At 37.7% G+C, this 21,874-nt stretch overlaps 1 protein-coding gene across 8 annotated transcripts; it reads left to right on the top strand.

Moving 5' to 3' along the window:
• The first annotated feature begins 2,238 nt into the window (after positions 1-2,238).
• LOC131426384 (troponin I) lies at positions 2,239-21,745 on the top strand. 8 transcript variants are annotated; one of them, XM_058589078.1, is made up of 9 exons: positions 2,239-2,394; positions 12,645-12,831; positions 12,905-13,028; positions 15,973-16,073; positions 19,249-19,292; positions 19,433-19,574; positions 20,611-20,646; positions 21,156-21,240; positions 21,298-21,745. In XM_058589078.1, the coding sequence occupies exons 2-8, from the start codon at positions 12,688-12,690 to the stop codon at positions 21,171-21,173; spliced, it is 609 nt and encodes a 202-aa protein (XP_058445061.1). In that variant the 5' UTR covers positions 2,239-2,394; positions 12,645-12,687; the 3' UTR covers positions 21,174-21,240; positions 21,298-21,745. The 8 variants fall into 8 exon arrangements, with proteins under 8 accessions (XP_058445061.1, XP_058445059.1, XP_058445060.1 ...); XM_058589076.1 differs by lacking the exons at positions 15,973-16,073; positions 21,156-21,240; positions 21,298-21,745 and adding an exon at positions 13,381-13,481 and having other exon boundaries at positions 20,611-21,051; XM_058589077.1 differs by lacking the exons at positions 15,973-16,073; positions 21,156-21,240; positions 21,298-21,745 and adding an exon at positions 14,229-14,329 and having other exon boundaries at positions 20,611-21,051.
• The last annotated feature ends 129 nt before the right edge of the window (positions 21,746-21,874 follow it).

Genomic DNA, 21,874 nt, shown 5'->3' on the forward strand with positions numbered 1-21,874 from the left:
TATTCATTAATTACTGTTTCAATTTGTAGGATATGATAGTTTAGGCCCGGATATAGTTTAAAATGAGAATCGTATTTGAAGACTGTTAGCTGTTTGATAAAAGAACACAAATTCATTCTCATATAGAAATTGCTTGCCAGATGAAAATATATGACCGTTTTTGGAGTACTCTTCGTTCACTCGTTGTTATGCTGGAACTCATTTTACATTTTACGAATTAAGTCAGAATGGATCTATTTCTATTTATAATTCGAAGAGCTAGTAGAATTTTTGTATAAAACCAACATAATTTTTTATTGCTGTTACAGTTAAGTCCCAAAAGATATGCCATCCTCAGTGAAAATCAGTATATAAATTTTATTTAGAGAAAAAAAGTGATAAATTAGCAAAGAACATGTCAATGTTGCAGTGATTGTTTCAAAAATTAAAATGTGTGTTTGTTACGTAAAAACGCATAGCCTACTATTCCTCAGCTCTAAGCGAACCAAATATCGAATATTTGATCATTCAGTTTTGAATTGAACAAAAAATCTTGGCACGATTAAGGTGGAATAATTGAGAGCATTGTGACAAATCAGGTAAAGGCCAACGACCGTTTGCTGAAAACTAAAGTCGTCGACTAATCAGATCCGCGAATTTGTTCGTTGCAGTAAGTGGATTATGAAAATAAATATTTTTTCACATAAACTAGTATCAATTTTTTGATGCTATATAAATTTTGCATATTTGAGCTATCAACTAAAAAAAGTTATTTAAAGTGTTCGATAATATTTTCATATGCTCTCGTGTTGGGTTTTAAATATAATTTGAGTTATATTTATAACCAATCTCAACCGTTTTTAACTTCTCGCACTATGCACCTTTTGTTTGATGAATGAATGAAAGCAAAGATCTGAAGGAAAAAATGAAACGAAAAAACATCAACACGAAATATCGTTCAGAGCCTACTACCACTGTCAGTTTTCTAATCGGTTTTCTGATTTGATTGAATGTGTCAATGAAAAGTGTGGGACAAGCCACAACCCGGACTCCAGTAAATATCTGTATTCGAAGGAAGCGCACGGTACGCCAGTGGAAAGGCCAAAAAAACATGGCACGCAGTCGACTTTTCAAGTTTTCGAATAAGAAGGAGCAAGGCAAAGCAACAGGGATGACATACTTAACTGACACGCGCAATGTGACTTCATCCCACGTTTCAGCAATTTAATAGAATCAATTTTCCGAAACGCATGCTACTTTCGCTGAATCTGTTGTCTAAATTTACTCAAACTCCAACTGTGAAATAGTAGGCCGCGCAGAAGTCAATCGACCCTGTTGGAAAATTGGCGGTAACAGCGATTAATATTCGCGCTAGCTAGCTGGTTGGGGCTTGGGGTTTGGCTTCGATGGAGACGCTGGGTGTACCGTAAATTCCGCTTATGGTGACCATCGTAACTGGTCGTCCGATGAGAGCGTGGGCAGATGAGTTCGAGGTTGATAGATTATGATTTTTCGTGTACGGGTTTCCTCTCGTTTCTCATAGTTTCCGATTTTCCGCTCCGACAGCAATGGCATTTGTTTGTGTTGATGATTTAAGTACTCAATTAGCTCAATAATTGAAGAGGCAACCTCGCAGAAACAATCGGAGCTCGAAAGTTGGGAAACGTTCAGAAAACTGTCGCCTGAGAAGTGAAATTATTAACAAATCTACAGACACGACGACTGTAGCTGAGCGGCCGTTATTTTTAGTGAGGTGGTCGGTCGACTCAGAAAACCCGTATTTTTAGACCAAAACGCCCAGTTCTGAATGTGTATTAAATAAACAAGTTTTCGTGCGGTATCTGTGCTCTAGCAATGGTAAATTTTTTAGGTGGAAAAATTGCTTCAACCCCTGCCATCCCGCATCTTCCGTTGTTTCCATCGCAGATTCGGTATTTCGAGTTTAACAGAGGGAACATTACCCAGTGGCGTCCAGTGTCAACTCGGCCCGTGAGAGTAACCTAGGGATGCGGAGGACTGAACTGTCCGGCAGATTCCGTGCTCCTAAAGCCGGTCGAACAACTCGAAAGGATGATTTCATTCATCACGTAGTTATTTTGGGAATTTTCTGCGGGGTTCCCATTGCTCACGCACGCATGGACGCCACTGTCCTTTTCGGTTGTGCAGGCCTGCTGTGTTCGAGTAGGATGGCGTATCGGGGTTTTTTCACGTAGGAGGTAACGACGAACTACGACGGGTAGCTACGACGACTTCGTGTGCTCGATCGTATACTCCCGACATTCGCGATTGCCCCCGTGATCGGGCCAGAAACTGTTGCAGTGAAAATAGTCAGCCTTTATTCTTCGGATCGATCAGTATTCTTTCCGAGGTCTGAGAGTTTGTGATTCACTCTTCCTTTTTTTCTGTAGTTTTGAGGTGAGTTGACTTCTAGTTCCTGGATCCCGTTGCTATTGTTGCTGCTGCTGGTGCTGCTGCTGTTGGTGTCGTCGGAAAACGTCCCGAAGGAATATCCGGAACAAGTGTGTTGCGAAAGTTGTAGCGATCGCGTTTCGGGAATTGCTACCATAAAAGGAATCCCCGTTGGTGTTTGAACATACGCAAGATTCAGTGAATTACATCACATTCAATTTGGTACGATTCCAGGAGATGGTGAATGATTGGGTTCAGTTTCTAGTTCTAGGCGTTTATCGAAAGTGATCGAGCAAGTGTTTTTCCGGTTCTGTATGGTAAAAGTACCACCCACTTCGGTGCAAGAATGACTCAACGTGCAAAAATTTTCCACCGATTTGACCGAAAAGGTGAACATCATGTGCGAGTGTGCGTGCATTGCTGTGCAAGAAAAAATAAAACCTTTTCAACTAGTGAAACCTAAGGAACAAACACAAATGACTGAGTGAGGAAATGATAGATTTTCAAAAATAGCACCCCCAACTTAAAGTGTACGAACAACTAACTGCTGCATGCTGAACGCATAGTAGGCTGTGCGCACGGGAAAGCCGTCCGAGCGTGAATGAGCAGATTGTGTGTAAAAATAAAACTTTGCGCAAGATTCTCTAGCAGGCTGTGGCCATCGTTTCGGTTGCTGGGCGACTGCGCAAGAAAATTCTCTCGCACACTTGTAGCGACCGTCGGTGGCCACCGTGAACCGCAGATATCGGGACATTTATGTGGATGGAGTAATTTTAGAACAAAGTTGCCTAATTGTTTAGCAGAAATCGTTGAATGCAGCAGGCAAACGGCACCAGCCACCAGATGACAGTCACACAAGCAGAAGGAATCACGATGCGGACAAATGAAATGAGACTTCACCGCCTACACCTGCGCGGCAGGCAGACGGCGGATTAACGCATCGCACACGGCACCCACTTGTTTTTCGCCTTCGCGCCCTGTAAAATTATATCATGATATGCTGCTGGTTTTTTTTTGGGTAGGCGGGGAAGGGTGAAACCATTTCCCGAATTTGCGTGGGTGGGTGGTATTTTGTGGTGGTGGTCGTGGTAAAAAGTGAAAGTCGTAAAAAATACTCGATATTTTTTTTTTGTTGGTTTTAAACCGTTAAATTCCCTCACACAGCGACGATTCGTAGTGCGAAATGCACGTTTGTGTGCCGACGGATTTTTCCCCTGTGCAGTTGTTCCAGGAAAAGAAATGACTCACCACAGCACGGGTTGCTGAGATGGAAAGTTTTGGACCCATGCCTAATCGATTGATTTGGAAGTTATTCAAATTCCGGACAGAAGCTTTAAGGTTTTCGATTTCGTCACAACTAAGAGTTTCGAGGTCATGATTTTGACCAACGATGAACGCATTTTTTTTTGAGCTAAGCCCAACTGGAAATTAGTGTGCTAGGTTTAAGTCGTTACCTTACCTATCAGCCTAGTCTTGTGGTGTTCTTTACTGTAGCTATCAAATGGCTATTTGTAGCGTGATCCATGGCCGCTTTAGGTTTAAGTATCGAGTGCTATTTTGACGGTTGAAATTAGTTCAATACACTAATAGAAGATTTGGTATTTTCCACAAAACAAAATTGTTACTAATAAACATGAGCATTCCACGACGTCAAGTGTTGATAGCTTGCCAGATCATCAACTTTTATATTTTACTACTTCTTGAGCATCTGTATCTCTTTCTGCACTTGAATACAAAGCTACTGCCAATAGGAATGGGCTGTCGATTTTATTTGGGAGGCAAGAAATTCCTTCGGCTTACTTTTCAAGAACTCTGCATTTTTATTTGAGCATGAATTTCCACGGTTTACTGCATAAAACTAGTTTTAAATCAAAGAAAATTAAATTCAAAGATCACATTTTATGGAAGGAATCGAAATTGCAAAAATCAGATATTTTCTTTTCATATAAATATAAAAATAGGTATAGAACTCTCTCAAATTTTTGGAAATCTTTTACGAGGCCCTGGGGGCTAAGTTTCATATACCAATCGGTTCAGCTCGACGAACTATGCAAATGTCTTTGTGTGTGGAAAATAAAAAGGTCTGAATCTCAAAGGTGGCTGGATCGATTTTGACCAAATTAGTCGCAAATCAAAGGTCTTGAGTTTGGATTTGATTTCCGAGTTCTACGAACTTTTATGTCAAAATTTGCATGATACCAATCACACAAGCCATAGATTGTAAGAAACCGTCAAGTATTCACGAAGATATCAATATTTTTTATATAATCGATTTTTTCATCATATTCCAACAGTAGTAGGGTTTTTTTTAACGAAGTACGATGAGATAATGCTTGGAATCAAAATTAGACACAATTTTTAATACAATCGTTTCTAAACGATTGAAAGACTACAGTACAGTACTTTCCAGGGTCGGCTTGGCTCGATTTATTTTTTAGCACGGTTTGGCTTTTTTGGCAACATACAATACTGCTGTTATAGCGATACAAAAACTCGAAACGTGTTGCACCAATTTTTGTCACAATCGAACAAAAATCACTCTAACTAATGGTTTTCGTATGTGAGATGACTACTGGAGTTGAGATGGCAACTGGAGCCGTTACCCTGAATGACATTGGTTATGATTATTTTGTGCTGCAATTCGGGCATAATAACGTTTGATTCATGGGCTCAAAATTGCGTGAACGTAATTATGTTCTCTTCTTATAAAATAAGTAATATGCTTACGAATAATAATCCACGAATCAATAAAAAGCGCATTTAAAATTAGTGGATGGGATTGCTTCGAAGAGAATGGTACGAAACAATCTCCGCATCGCTTTCCAACAAAAATTCCAGCACACGAAGACCAAATGGCCCACCTGCAAATGAGAGCCTCTCTTCGACTATCTACTCTTCTGACTCAGAAGAGACGGTAATAGTTAAGTGTGAAACATAAAGACACTCTATTTATCCATAAGCGGGTGGGTAATATCAGAGACATAACTGGATGACGTGACATGTTTTTTTCCACACTTCCGAATATCGAAAATAGTACGTACTAGTTGATTGATTGTGTGAATTTTCCCAACTTTCAATGCTTCAATTGCAGAATTGTAGCGGTGCAAATATAAGGTGGAATAGAACGAAAAATTGCAGAAGTCAGGACCGATTACGATGACATTGAAAATGCAAAGTTCAAATTTATTCACATATTCATTTATATTTGAACAATACACAACCAATTTGTTTGTGGCCATCTGGGATTTCTAAATTTATCATATTAATTGATATTAATTTCAATAGCTCACAAAAATACAAATTATACAGCGATTTAAGAGTACATTCACAAACCGAAAGCCGCCATCTTGGATTTTATGAATTCTACAACTGTCGTAAGCGCACTCAATCACTGAAAATATTCCGTATTTCTATGTGTCGAATTTTGCATGATACGCTTTGTGCGACGATTCGTTCAATTCATGCGGTTGAAATTTTGCGTGCCTTATTTTGGCACTGAATTTCACCTATTTCAATACTCGTTCATACCAAACATTTTGAAAACTTCAATTTTGAGCAAATTAATGGTAATTCCATATTACTGAAAAACTTATCATATGCTGCTGACCATATTTCCGATGGTAAGGAGAAAAATTATGTTGCTGTGTTAAATACAACAAGAGATATTCACGAGTTCTGTCCATTCTTGGGCAGAGTGAATTTTGAAAAAGTGCCCCATAGTAAAGTAAGACGTATTTACGTCAGTTCGTTAACTGCCATTTGAAGTTGCGTTATTCAGGTATGGTTTTATTTTAACAGATAATAGTCCTTTCAAAAGGTGAACAGACCCAACTTTCGAGTAGATTAGAATTCGGTTTACAATGTTAGGAAACAGCCTTTGTTTTAAAAATGCAATAGCAGTTTTCTCCGCTACGAAAAAAAAAAAACAAACTTCAGAAAACCGTTTTCCTTATGTCGTTTTCGCTTGAGAAAACTGAAACCGACCCAGCGTAGTTTCACCAAAGACGAATCTTTGTTGGATTCGCATTTAGCAACGGTAGATTGAGTAAACCTTAATATAAAAATTAGGCTTGAAACTGACTCGATTTTCAGTTCAACAACGTTCGAAACTGGCTTCAAACAAACGTTTTGACAGCAGTTAGGGTGGAAACTGGGTTAGGTTTGGCAACAAGCGAAACTTTTATTCCAAACAGCCTACTTAGGTTCGATTTCCAACTCCGCTCATAACGGATAGGAAGGTTTTTCTTTTGCTGACCAAAGGGCCTATTCAGTAGTGTTCTAGTTCTAGATGCATAATTTATGTCAGTTACAAAATTTAAATCTGGTTTTTATAACCAGAAAAACTGGCAGCCCCAGCAGTGTGTTACTCGTGTTTCAAATATAGAAAAAATTGAACGGTATCGTAGACCAGTTTTAAATATGACAGAAGAACTGTTCGAATTAATAAAACTAGAACGGCTTGCTTGGAGATACGTTCGTTCCAGTTTCAGTTCTATTATAGATCTTCCATATAAAACTTCTAGCTGCAGAATTTGCGTTAAAATCTATAAAATCGAATGGAAAAAAAAATAATAATATACATTTCCGATAGTCAATAATATTTTAAAAAAAGTGTAGATGTGCAGACAAAGTGTGGACTCAGAGCCGGCTCAAGGTTCATATTTGGTGTAGGCAATTTTTGCCATGAATCATCCGCAATCAATACCAAATTGATTGTCCCGCAACGGATCATCATAAATGATAAAAGAAAAACCCTCATGGTTTGTAATCTTAACGTATACCTTCCACACGTTAGAAATTCCGTTTAATGTCTTAATTTCGGTACCCTTCTCATATTGGCACCCTAGGCGACCGCCTACTTCGTCTACACCCTCATTCAACATAACTCAAAATTGAGTGACACACCACTTAAATTCATAAAAAGTGCACGTACTCTAAACTTGAGTTATCACCTATCTACTCATTTTTGAGTTAAGAGACGAAGCTTTCAAAATTTGAGTATTTCTTACTCAAAACATGGAAAAAATATTTTTTTCAAAATTTGAGTGAGTTTAACTCAAAACTTGAGTTCTTTGCACTCGAAATAAAAAAAATTCTTATTCGTAAATGTAAATGTTACAAAGTCATTCTTTTTTCTTTCAAATATAAAGCACAGGAAAGTGATTCAAAACCGTTTCCTTTTGAACTTGAACTTGAACGATGTTGATATCCTTATGTTAGACGTCTCACTTAGCATAATTGAAACCACCAAATTTATATTGAAAACATCTATGATTGATGATTTATGGTTTCAAAAACCAGATCTAGGAACGGCAATGGAAAATGACGTATTCTTGCATCCTTAAATTCGATAAGAATATTCCGATAAAAAAAAACGCACTGAACTGGTAGAAATATATTTTTGTCACTCAAATGTTTGAAAACTCAACGCCTACTCTATTGTATGAATAAATATGAGAGAACTCATGGCAAATTTTACTCAATTTCATACTCAAACTTGACATATTGTTCCAGTTTATGAATTTGAGTGATCGCAACTCAAACCATGAGTTATGTTTAAAGAGCGTGTTTGCCTTTATTCGGCTTTGTGTGGACTGTGCGAATACACTCAAAAAAATAATCATCTCATAGTTACGTGAAAAGTTATGTGAATATTTTCCATTCTCCTTTTCACGTAGGTTTTCATGGACTGACATTTAGAAGCTGTTGAATGCATAATCCAGCAAGAGTTACGTGATCCATAGATAAAATGTAGTGTAGTGCTCATATCACGTTTACCTACCTACCAGTTCATATCACATTGAGATACCAGAGATTTGTTATTTTTAATATTGGTTGAAGTCATTTGGAGTCTATTTCAAATTTTCATATACACTGAAGTCTTTTTTTTATGCGAGTTTACGTACCGCATAAAACAAACCGCATAACTCTGAAAATTCGCATTAAAAATCGCACAAAAGAAAACCGCATAACTCTGAAACTTCGCATAAAAAACCTGCATAACTCTGAAAATTCGCATAAAAAACCGCATAAGAAAAGACCGCATAGAAAAAGACCATAGTGTAAATCAATAGGATTCTATCCATGAAAAAAATGAACATTTATTTCAATAGCTGAAAAAACACCATCAACCGATAATATCGTGGGGGCGGGTTTGTACGGCTGACAAAACCGACATAGTGGAAATATAAATTTAAATCAAAATCGCAATTATTTATGCTTTGTAGTAAAAAAAATTGTAATGAAAAAAATTCTCACGAATTTCCAAACTACTTACAGTTTAAGGACTAAGAACAGTGTCCATTTTCAAAACCGGAATTATTCACACCGGAAATTCAATTTGAAACCATTTTACGTGATTTTTCAAGTGAATCGAACGTGACTTTTTATTTCAGTGTATGATTGAGAAAATTTGACAGCACCACTCATAGCGTAAGAATCAATTTCTTAGAGCAAAATTGTAGTGAATAAGCGTGTAATACGATGTCTTATGGAAAGGATAACTTTATTTCAAGTACAAACTGCAGTCCCTGACATCTACTCATTTTCTAATGGGCTCGAATGCTATCCAAACTGAGTAAGTTTACCTCAGAATTACGATATTTGCTACACCTAAAGTGAGGTCAATTAGTGCTCACATTAGAACAATATACATCACTTTTCCTTATGTTTCGCCCTAGAACAGTTTATGTTGAACTGTTATGCCACCTAGCAGTTCAACATAAACCTCTAAGCAGATGTAAAGCTAATGCCTAAATTATCACTACATGGATTGAAAAGTTTCGAACCGTGTATATTTTTGTTGAGAATAAGCCTTAAGGGCTGAGGCCAGTAGGTCGCGTAAAACCACGTGGCTCGCTGTGCGTATTCCATTTCTCTCCATGCTCTCTCGCAAATGTGTAAAATGACACTCGATGTGGCCGGGTGGCCAAGAGAGTTTTGATATTTTCGGTTATAAGTTTGACTACATCACATAAAATCCAAGAAAGCTGCCGCCTGTTTGACAGCTTTTTTGAGCCGATTTTATTTCTCTCTCATGTTTCGTTACGTTACCAGGGAACTAAAATGGCACCGCCATAGAAATCGACTTACCTTTACAAAAATAACTCTCCCTTCACTTTTATCGTGACAACATATATGTTTTTATGCACTAATCGCATCTAAATTAAATTATCTAGACATTGTCAGGATAGATTTTTGATCCATGCTTTTGAAGGCGAGATATTCAATGAACAAGTTGAAAGTTGCCGTTTTCAGCTATGAAATTCTTCCTTCAGAAAAAAGACTTTCCCGACCGCTAAAGTCAAACAATCATTCTGAAATTTTCACAGAATATTATATATAATCAAAACTTATTTTCTAAGAGATTGTCAGTTGAGTTTTTTGATATTCGTCACCGTTTATGAGAAAATCAGATTTGAAGTGTGAAAATAGCCCTTTAAAACGCCCTAAAACACACTGGCCTCAGCCCTTGAGGAATATTCACACATTTCAGTTCCGTGACGGTTCAATGAAAGTGCCTTCAGTGCACCGTCAGTCACCTTTTTTTTCGGAACCCTTCCGTTCCGTTTCCGTGCTGTTTCGGTACAGCAAATGCAGTGACATACCGACTTCAGTGTAAATAAAAAAATATCGGTGACAACGAGTTTGAGTTTGCCGGACGGACGCTACGCTGACGGCGAGCTGCACTGAAACGGCACGGTGCCGGATAGGTGTGAATGCGCGCATAGAAAACGATTGAAATAATATCAGTATCCGTGCACGGTGTCGTGCCGGCACTGAACCGGACCGGATATGTGTGAATAGTCCTTTAACGGCTGATCGTGTCAGACGAGTTCTAGTTTTCATCAAGCTGGGGAAAAAGATGCATAAAAGCAACGGTGAAATTGAATGATTTGCGGTACGGATTAGTCCACCATCCCCCGTATTCTCCAGACCTGGCCCCCAGCGACTATTATCTATTTCCTAATCTGACAAATCTTTTGTTTTTCAAATGGCATCAAAATCTTGGAGGATCGATGGAACAAGTGTATCGCACTAGATGGAGATTATACTGAAGAATAAAAAAGTTTTCACGGTAAAAAATCGACTTTTTCTTTGTTAGGCTTGGGACTTATCATTCCATGTAGTATACATGAATTTCATTAGAAGTAACGGATTTGAATTAAATTTGTTACCACAAAAGAGTGACTAATTCAGTGAAAGAACGAATACTTTACTAACCATTCAAGGTGTTTACGTTTGAACAAATTCACATAATAATACGGAATACTCCGATAAATTTTCGAGGACACGTTTCACAATACGTGGTACACTGTTAGATTGACAGTGTACTTTCATCAAATTTCTACAAAACTGGCAACCCTGAAGGTCGAAAATCAGTTCACCATGGATACTGTTTATTTATTTTGATAAACAGTGATTTCACCAGAAAATTTGTGGTGTTTGCAGTTACATGTAAAGGAGATTGTACTGTTTTAGGTATAAAACAGTTCTATGTCCGAAATGAAATAGTTGATTCTACTGTTTCCAAAAGAAATGGAAATGGTTAAACGATTTGCCGATGTTTTCTAGCTATGCAACATATTACGTAAAATCGCTATTCGAACAGATCTTCGCAAGTGGTCATCATTATCATTCTAAATCATGCTCGAAATGGATCGAAAAATTGTGTAGAAGAGGACTGAACCATATACCTTTTGAATTCTCTTGAAAATACATTTTAGATTAATATTGACATTGAACTCAATTTCGTTCGGTCGAGTTTATGAAAATAGATTGAGCTATCACTGAGAAATCGATGTGAGTTCCATTCTGGTCGTAGTCATAATTAAGAAAAAAATTAACCTTAATAAAATGAAAATGTCTTAAATTTTTTATTTCGTATTCGAATACACTAAATGTTTCATCATTGTGAACTAGAAAAATTCTCTGCAGTACTGTAATTAAACAAGATTGAGAATAAATATCTCCAACGAGATTATACTTAAGGAATTTGATTAATCCTTTCGTAGGTTTTTATGGTTTAAATCCCAAATCAATACTATACAATTTCGGTTATGTATAATAATCTCGTAAGAACTCCAAAGTAATGTATATTTAATAACAAACTCACAAAGGCGATGTGATATGCATTTAAATATCTGTTTAGCTGTCCAGTGTTAAAAAATATTCCTTACTGTGTATCACACGAATTGGCTCAATTTAGCCCTTCTACCAGCGGTCTTTGGAGACCTGATACAAGTTCAACAATTTTTCCTGGGCACTGCTAGTCATTACTTCAACGTACCAGAATAAACAAATCAAGGTTTAGTGGGTGAAAAATGTTATGCAAAGATCCAAACTTTCCTGCCATGAATTTGCTAAATGCTCTGTTCCAATACACATTTTTTGAATTTGGTCCGCTAGTGTTCACCGAATGACTTGCTATTTTGAAAAGTATAGTTCCGGTAAAGGAAATAGCTATTTTCTGCGCTCTAACGACATCTGTAATTATACCAATATAAGGCAAAACTAGGTGGTATTTGAGATCGAACTGAACTAAAGTTGAGACAAATTCCAGTTTATCCCATCTGCAAGTATAAGTGCAGCGTGAAATGCCTGTTGGAAAATTTATGTAAACAAATATAAAATAACAAAAGTAATATTACTATAGCAACTTCAAATAAAGTTGCCAGTTTAAAACATTTTCGGTACATTCACATGTCGAGACTGAATAGAAAAATGGACTAGGCTAATTTGATCGATTATTGAACCAAAATGTTGCGATCTGTTTGTATGGGACCTAGGGGTATTATAATTTGTATTTGGTTTGAGCATTAGGTGGACATACCGTGATTGGTATAATGACTTGTTTACACGTCTGAAAGCTGTTCTGGGCAGAGTAGTGAATTACAATTACAAGCTCAGTACGCCTATAATCGAAACGAAACCTTGGAAGCATTGTAAAAACTCACACCAAACAGCAAAAAATCACTAGGAAGTCACTAAACGCGGGCACGTTACCCATGGTAATGCTGAAGAAAAAGTACTGACCTGATTTCAAATCGAACATTTCACGAATTTCATTTCTATTCGTTGGTAACGCTAGAAAGAGAAATTTAACCTCAAATTTGACAATACACCATTTTGCCATCGAAGCAATTTATGAATCGTTCAGGAACTGGATGTGGCTAAAGCAGCAGAGCATCAGCAACAACATTTTTTTTTGTAAATTTACACCGTGTTACTATATAATCTATTTTGAACAATTGCAGACTTAGCTCCTAACCAACAACACCAGCAACAACCACACCAACCATGGCCGATGATGAAGCAAAGAAGGCCAAACAGGCCGAAATCGAGCGCAAGCGTGCTGAGGTGCGCAAGCGTATGGAAGAGGCCTCCAAGGCGAAGAAGGCCAAGAAAGGTTTCATGACTCCAGAAAGAAAGAAGAAACTCCGGGTAAGTAGTAAAGTGGACTTGCATTTTTGCATTTTCGGTATCGATAATCGTTCCTGTTATTGTTCCTCCGCAGTTGTTGTTGCGTAAGAAAGCCGCCGAAGAACTGAAGAAGGAACAGGAGCGTAAAGCAGCGGAACGTAGGCGCATCATCGAGGAACGATGTGGCAAACCGAAGAACATTGAAGACGCCAATGAAGGTACTGTCAGTTATGTTGCCCATTTAGAGCCGATTCCATTTTGTTGCTCTCGCTGTCTACTTTCCAATCGATCGGTTAACCGGGTCGAACCCGGATACGATCGAAACAGCATCGTTTCTATATCATTATTTCATTAAGCTGTCATCCATCCCAGTTCGATGGGTTGCAACGCCGTTCAGCGTAGCTTACACTGAAACAAAACAACCCCCGGTTTTTTTTTTCTTTTGTTCTCCCATTCGATCCATTTCGATTCATGCCACGTAAATATGCCACACATTAAATAAAAATTACACACTTTTCACATTGCCCACATCCACGTCATTTCCTCCACCGCCAACAAACCAACCAAAAGAGCAAATCAGGAAAGTTCTCCGCGACTATCACGCAAGAATTAATGCCCTGGAAGAGGAAAAGTTTGATCTTGAATATGTAGTGAAGAGGAAAGATTTCGAGGTACAATATATAAAAAAAACAAACAAACAAACAAAACAAGCCAAATACTACACAACTCAATCTACGTTCTACGAACCCTCGTTCGTTTTTTTTTCATTCTCTTCTTCTTCTTCTCTTCTCTATTACTCCCCTGTTCTCTGTATTGTATACTGTATTAATTCTCTATCATTGTGATAATTTTTGAGCTTGAATATTTAATTATCTTCTACCAACCAACCAAGGGACTTTCCAATGTCCTACCTTGTCTTGCTTGATTTCGGTTGTTCAATGTGTTTTCTAATTTCTGGTTTTGTTGAAACAATGAAAAATCTCGTCCATTGATCGGTCCCTCGGTCCGTGTCAGTGGTGCTACACTGTACCGAATTCATACTGAGCTAGGTAACTGTTCGAATGCGCACTTTCGTTTTTTGTTTATTTTGTTTTTTTTTTGATGTTGTGTATTATTATTATTTGTTACTAAACCCTCGAAAGGGTGGAACAGAAGCACGTACCAGTGACTGACTGTAGTAGTTAGGATGTGCTAACCGTAGTTTTTTTCTCTGTTTGTTGGGCCGTATTTCGGGGTGGAAAGTCTTTCTCCAGGGTAAGAGCCTAGATGCTTTCCCTCCCTCTCCCCCCCATCAGCTAGCTACATATGTCAAAGCGCGCTAGGCTTCCAGTAGTGTATCGAAAAATCCCAAAGCCATCCCGAGTTTGGAACCGAAAGTCTAAAAGCTGTTGTCAAAATTCTTAATTCGTTTTTTGTAGCAAGTTTGAAGCACATATGCAAAGAATACCACAAAAGAATTTGTACCCTGGAAGGCGAAAAGATTGATTATGAGTATGAAGTTGCTAGGAAGGATCTCGAGGCAAGAATTGACATTTGTTTTCCTTTTGTTTACTACGCGCGCCTACAAGCGAACGTTTTGCTAAGACAAATTGTGTTGAAGAGAAGAGAGTAACGCCTACTACTATTACTACAACAACAACACACATTCACACAGCCGCCGTTAGCAAAACGGAACCAATTCCAGCAAAAAAAGTGTCTGACCAATTAGCTGCCGCCGCCGCGCTTGCCGCAGCGCTGCCGCTTTCCTAGCGAATAACGAAATTTAAACCACCTTCATTTTCTACTTCCGTCGCCTTCTCTCTCTGTTTTTTTTGCTGACTCCTTTAGACTGTCTGTCTCTCTCTCTGTGTTGCTGAATCCAAGTTACAAAGCTTCATTAATCACCAGCCAGCCCGGGCTTTGCTAAAAGAGTTTTTTGTCTCTTGACACCAGGAAAAGTAGGCCTGAAATAGCTTCATATTTTTTTTGTCCTGAAAAAAAAAACATGTCAAACACACTTTTGTTTTGTTTACACTGAACCGGAAACCCTCCGCAAAACGCAGACTAAACAGACACGTACACAAACTGGTGGTGGGTCTCAAACGAATTGCTCGAACGACACGGGAATGGAATAGAGATAGCATCATCTGCTGGTGTTGATAGATAGTAGTAATAGAAAGAAAAAAACATTAAACTCTGTCGCATTTCCAACAAATCCATCGTCCGTCAGTCGAAAAAAGACTAACAACAAAAAAAAACACCCCAAAACATTCGACGATTTTTGCGAAAAAATAAATCACAAATCAATGATTCAAACCCTCATGTGTTTATATTCGATAGCTGAGCTACAGACTCTTTGTCGCGAATATTGGAAAAGAATAACTGGTTTGGAAGGTGACAAGTATGATTTAGAAAGAACGGAAAAAATGAAACAGTTCGAGGTAAAAACCTTTATGGAAAATATCAAAATTTACGAGTTTGCCAATCAACAGACACTACAAAACATACACAGATTTGAATCTTGCCGCTAAACTAGCCCGTGTTTTTCTTTTATATTCATACTATTTTGTTTCGTTTAGTACAAGTACCAAACAGAAAAAAAACAAACAAACTTACAGCGCATAATCGGCATTCACACTGAATTAAAATAATCCGAAACAAGCAGATTTTGTTTTGCTGTTGTTATCCACCTCTTCTTTCGGAATTAACCTCTCTAAAAACAAAGTTACAAAACAAAAAAAAACAAAAAAATACAAAATACAGCCAAACTACACCAGTAGCTCCACGACTTACTTCCAAAACCCGTGATATGATCATGATTCGTTAGATGAATGAAAAAAAAAGAATGACGTAGCGGGCCCCAATGCAGCAAAACCATGCGTCGTCATTTCGTTCCGCCAGCCAGTCTCTCATGGTTCATACTATCAGTTTCAGAGTAATGTAGAATCAACTACTGCCAAAATCGTTCGTCATTTATCTACTAAAAAAAAAGTTGTACAAAATACTTTCACTCTCTCTCTCTATCAAAAGCAATTCAAAACAAAAAAAAAAGAAATGAAAATCTTTCAAAGCACCTAGATTAGCTTAAATCTTAAACCTGTTTTCGTTATTGTTTTCCACTGTTTCTTTATCACGTTGCTCCTTATCAATGACCGTGTTGCACATTCGTTTTCCCATTCGCAGACATGTTGAAAGACATAGTTAAAGAATATTACAACCGTATGTATACATGTGAAGGCCAAAAATGGGATTTGGAATTCGAAGTCCGGAAAAGAGATTGGGAGGTACTGCCGAAACATATAAATATTTAATAATTTGAAGTTGTTTTCCGACCATATTTTCTTGTTAGTTTTTCTTTCTTTCTTAATTTTCGTTTCATTTTTGTTCGTTTTCTGAAAATAAGTTCCAAAAACCAAACAATCAAATCAAACCAAAAAAAAAAAATCTTTGTTTTTCGTTGTTATCAACCAAGACAGCAACATAATAAACACCATTTGTTTTGTTTACATTTCACCAAAAAAAAATAAACACACGTTCCGATAGTGACGAATTTTCGACCCCCTTGCCTTCCATTCATTTCTCTCTAGTGGCGTTTGTTTTTTTTCTCGCATTTCTCACCAGTACAAATTGCTCCAGTGTCAGCCACATTTTAAGTCAGATGACTGTGTGATCCAGTTCCAGTTCAATTCGCGGCATTCCATAAGACGTTCAAGAGGTAAACCGTCAAATCTACGTCACGTGGAATGCCTCGTGAAATCCGCGTGATTGAGACAAAGTCGGACGCCTTCTTTTTTTTTCTTTTTGAACTGGAACGATATCATCATCATTACCAACCCATTTTTTTGTTTCGTCGTCTCAACTGATTAGACGGCCGAAGATTTACTTGTTACTTGTTCACACTTTTTTCCACTAGTAACTGAACGGGAAATGTGTTGCTTTTTGTCTTTTCTGAACTTTCTCGGACAACGTTCGTTAAATATGTGCCCCGACCCCTTTTTCGCGGATTTTTCCACAACAAGTAATCTTTAGCATGATCGGAACTAACTAACTTGTAGGAGTTCGTTAATTTCTTTTCGTTCCATAAACAAAACTGGTGATGTTTGCTGTCCACACAGAAACCCATTTTCACCGCAAACAATACTACTACTGTCGTTACATTTTTGGTTCGAATTTAAGCAGAACTCGTTTATAAATAATGTCAAATAAAACACACATGAATGCAACATTCCATTTGGTTCTAACTAACCGTGTAGTGTAGATAGCGTTTTGTTTGACGTTTCACTCCATGGCCTACTGACTGTCAACAATCGTACGTGGGTCATGGAGGCGAAACAAAGCATGCATCGACAGAGCATTGAGACGCATAGTTCTTTCCGAATAGTCGAAACAAACACGATCATTGTACTTAACGTTCCATGTAGATAGCACTAGAGCGGTAGTGTTCTAAAAGTGTATAAGTGTGTTGATAGGTCTAGCAAATGCCCGCGCTAATATGTCAAAATGTTCCCACAATGCACCGGTTTTCCTTTTTTGTCGGTGAACGGGCATAGAAATGTGTTTAGCGTAACCAAGTCTTGGCCTGTTTTGCACCCGTTACTAACTGCATGAAAGCTCTCTCTCTCTCTCTTTCTTCCTTGTTAATAAGCCTTTATTACCCGCAATGCACCAAGCACCGTTTCAAATATCAGCTCTTGTCAAATATCATACACTATCAAATTTAAAAAATTTAAAGCTTCTAAACAAAAAAAAACAGACACACACAGAAACGCCTGAAACGGTAGCAAATTCAATGCATTCGGCAACATTGCCGTAACAGCCCACCAAAAATTCTTTGTGTATGTTTCTGTGCGATTTTTTTTTCTCTTGACAATTCCTATAACCGATTTCTTCCGCGTGACAGGAGAAACGTAGAAAAATACAAGACCAAAAACAAAAAAAAACACGTTCACATTTTGCTGTTTTTATTTCCGCGACCGCGTTTATCCTATTGGTGGCGTTCTACTACGTCGTCTATTTAGGATGAATTTTGTCCCTATGATCCAGATCCTGGTAGTCTAGAAAACAGACAGAAAATTGCGAATGCAAAAATGATACAGTATGGCACAATGTTTAATTTAGCTCTGTTTATCATTGATTGTCTTATCATAAATGAGTGTACTGTTTGTAGCTCTTCGTACTTGTCTAAATATGTCGTTGTGTGCGTAAACGTGATGATCCACCAGACGCTATCAAACATATGAAAACTGTGTTATAGCAATGTTGCCAGTTTAAATTATCTATGTTTTTTTTCTCGAAAACTTTTGTTATTATTATTGTTAGCTAACACTTGTTTTACTTTACAAAACGCTTACCGATCGGAACAGAATCTTTTTTCAAAAAACAAGTGTCAAAACAAGCAACTAAATAGTCCAGGATTGCACGTTGTTTTTGTGATTACTCTTTTACTTTTATTTTACAGTGTACTAACCAGTGTTTTGGTGCCGTCATACCAAATGTTGTTATGTGTTATTTGACAAAAAAAAAGAAGTTATGCTTGGTCTGCAACAAAGTTACAACTATTTTCTTTATCTATATTTTTTTTGTTCTTTGATGTCTCATAAACTCAAATCGGTAAAATAAAAACAAATGAAATATGTTTGATGTGCCATACTGTGCAGTACCTTCACAAAATTGTCTCTCATTCTGTTCTGTTACATACATTTATTTGTCGTTTAAAAGAAAATAGAGAAACAGAATAATCTTCGCATCTTTCCGGGAAACACGAAACCTCTGAAATCTGAATCCAATCTGTGCATGGTTGTACACACTAAAAAAAAATTAAAGTGCTTCAAAATTATTCAAACTATCGAAAGTCTGAATCGAACCGCGGACTGTGCACTGCCCGGTATATCTTGCCGTAATCATTTATCAATCGGTATTAGTGGGAAATATGCCCGACGGAATATGAACTGTAGTAGATGTTTTGTATTTTTTCGTTTTTCCCTCTTGCTGTTTTATTCACATCCACTTACATACACACTGAAAAAAAAAACAAACTTTTCGATTGAGAAACACTGAAAAAGGGAATGATTCCCCTTTTCCAGTATGAATCAACCAACCAATGTCAATGCCAGCTTTCACCCACACTTTCACAGAACAAAACAAAACAATAACCAGTGATTCCACTACTAATCGAGAGTTTTTGTTAAGTATGACTCACCACAAACCTAATAATTCTTTCTACTAAAACAACTAGTTTTCGTTTTGAATGCCGTAGTCGAATCACGTATTAAATTGTACATTTTCAAATCTGTTTTTTTTTCCACCACTAACTGTAAATTTCCAACTATTTTTCCCCGTAATATGTTAAAATCTTAAAACTGTTTTTTTATTCGAAATCCCGAAGAAAAAAAAACTAATCTCCGATTTTGTTTCATCCTTTTTCGTCACCGCGCTTCACTCGTCGTCGTCCTCAATCAGATTTCCGACCTCAACGCTCAAGTCAACGACCTTCGCGGTAAATTGTAAGTTGAATTCCAATGGTTCCGACTAGAGGTGCTTGTATGTCGCCACTCTACGTTCAGGCACTCTAGTTCACACACACGATTCGTTCGATGGAAAGTGATTGAAATTAACTTAAAACCATTCACTTGAAACATTACAGCGTCAAGCCAGCGCTGAAGAAGGTCTCCAAATACGAGAACAAATTCGCTAAGCTGCAGAAGAAGGCAGCCGAGTTCAACTTCCGTAACCAGCTCAAGGTTGTCAAAAAGAAGGAATTCACTCTGGAAGAGGAAGACAAGGAGGTACGTTTCCGTTTATTTTGTTGAGTGTGAAAATCCGTTAGTTAGAACTCCGTACACAATTTTTTTTGACGGCACAGTCGTGGAGCGAAAGTAGCGAGAGTTTTTTTCCCAGTTACTTTCGTTTGACATTTTTGGTTTTTTGTTTTGGCAAGCCTGCTGCGATTTGTATCGACAGCAGTACTTGCTGCTCGCTAGACAGGGGGAGGAGATTGCCTGTGGTATCAACGTGGTGATTTTTGACGATACACGGTAGTACTCAGGGGAACGAACAAGGCGAGATCTGTTGGACCCTGTGAATTAACCCGGTGTTTTCCGAAACTGTGTTTTCTTGTTCCCTTTCGCAGGCTAAAAAATCGGAGAAGGCTGACTGGCAGAAGAAGTAGAGCGAGAACAAACTCTTCTTTATTTTAGTTATGTTTTTTTTTGTATATTTAAAATTAGCCGGAACCATATGTGTCTATTTATTTGTTTTGTTAATTTCCAACCGTCGGAGTGTATGCTCTCTATCTAATGCAAATCATAATCAGTACTATATCAGCTGTGCAAATTCGCAATGAATAAAAGTATCGTTTTATGGAGTTCTACCACTTGTGTAAAGAGAAAAAAAAAAAGAAAACGAGCTTCGTTATCGAGCAGTGCAAAAGCCCCCTCTCAATTGTCGAAAGCTTTAATGCATAGGTAATACAAAAATCACGTTTCAAGAAAATTCCATTCCATTCCGAGGCACATCCCCTGATAACACCTATCCGTGATAAATAACCATAGCCCGCAAGTCGCAAATTGACAACACCGATTGTGTATCCCAAGAACCAATCATGTATAAAAATTTCTCAACCACAGGTATGGTATAATTAATGAGCCCGGCTTGGACCCCTTTCCCATTCATCAGAACTTGAATAAACCAGAATAAACTGTGACATACAATACTGACTTTGCGCAATTTTTAATAGCTTCCATCGATTTTGCGGAAAATTTACTAATTTTCTTTTATTTTTTCTCTCCTTTTTTCAACAAACAAAAAAAAACACTCGAGCAGAAGAAACCCGATTGGTCCAAGAAGGGCGACGCCAAGGTAAAAGAAGAAACGGAAGCTGAGGCATAAACCGTTACTTTGTTCACCCCATCCAAACTGTCTGTCTGTTTATTTATTATTTTTCTTGAAAAATATATATATATAATTACCAACTGACATAATCAACAACAAGTGGATTGACCGTAAGAGAAGTTTATGTTTTTGCCCATAAGGTACCGCCTCCCCTTTTAGTCCCTATCCTGTCTCCCTTGTCTAAGAAAATCCTTTCAGGTGTCACTAGGAAAAAAAACAAGCCGACAAGCTAGTGTTAACACTTTGTTGTCACTCAACAAGTCTTCTATTTTAATGTATTTTAACTATTTTTTCAAAACGTGTATTTTGGAAAGCATTGAAAAGAGTAAAAATCATTCTGTGAACTAAAAAAAAAACAAGAAGAGATTTCTATGTTGTGTTTTTTGAATCAGTGTATAACTCTCCGAAAGCCTCACGCACCGATTAATCGTCGCCTACTCTGTTGAACCGACCACGTGGTTGAATGAATTTTACAGGAGGAGGAGGAAGCTTAAATGATTCAGCCTAAGAAGTACGAAACTGAAGGCCGATGTCGACATCGTTCGGCCAACTTGTTCCAATGTAAGTCCAATCAAACACTGTCTCTAGATGACATATGACATATTTACCAATTCGCAGGGTATGCAGCACCTCGACAGACAGAATTAAACGACGCCTGTCATCACACCACCATCTATCATTAAGCAATTCAACGAAATCCCATCCAGTCATCCTGATCGAACGAACCGCATCAGAACGACGGACTCATTTTAATGTCAGCATGAGAAGCAGAGCACCCTGACCCTGCGAAGACTAAAAATATTTCTTTAAAAACTCTTTATTAAGCTTATTAGATTTGTAGTGTAATAACAAAATTACTCTGTAATCCAATGGTTTCTGTTTTTGTTTCTGTGGAGATGCACACAATCGAAGAGAGAAAGCAAGCACTGATACAAAAAGGAAGAAAGACGAAACGATTATCTTTAAACGACCTATTTCTCTAAATCTCTCTCTCTCTCTATCGGCTAATCATCGTTGTTTGCCAAAGCTTGATATTGTTGAGTAAACATTTATTTTTATCTTTGTAGTTGTCATGATTTTTCTTTCAGTGTATGTGATTTCTGAAAGTGCCACCGTGGAAATCTAACGGCCCCTCGTTCGTGTTCAACTCAAGATCTCTTTTTTACACTTCTCGGTTGATTTTTCAAAAGGTTTT

Source organism: Malaya genurostris, chromosome 1, assembly GCF_030247185.1.
Source record: "Malaya genurostris strain Urasoe2022 chromosome 1, Malgen_1.1, whole genome shotgun sequence".
NCBI classification, from domain to species: domain Eukaryota; kingdom Metazoa; phylum Arthropoda; class Insecta; order Diptera; family Culicidae; genus Malaya; species Malaya genurostris.

Bases quoted from the DNA above. Each gene is read 5' to 3' on its own strand.
- LOC131426384 (XM_058589076.1), top strand. From the start codon at position 12,688: ATGGCCGATGATGAAGCAAAGAAGGCCAAACAGGCCGAAATCGAGCGC. The intron at 13,482-19,248 runs GTACAATATATA...GTCCTCAATCAG, and splicing joins TGAAGAGGAAAGATTTCGAG to ATTTCCGACCTCAACGCTCA. The intron at 19,575-20,610 runs GTACGTTTCCGT...ACACTCGAGCAG, and splicing joins TGGAAGAGGAAGACAAGGAG to AAGAAACCCGATTGGTCCAA.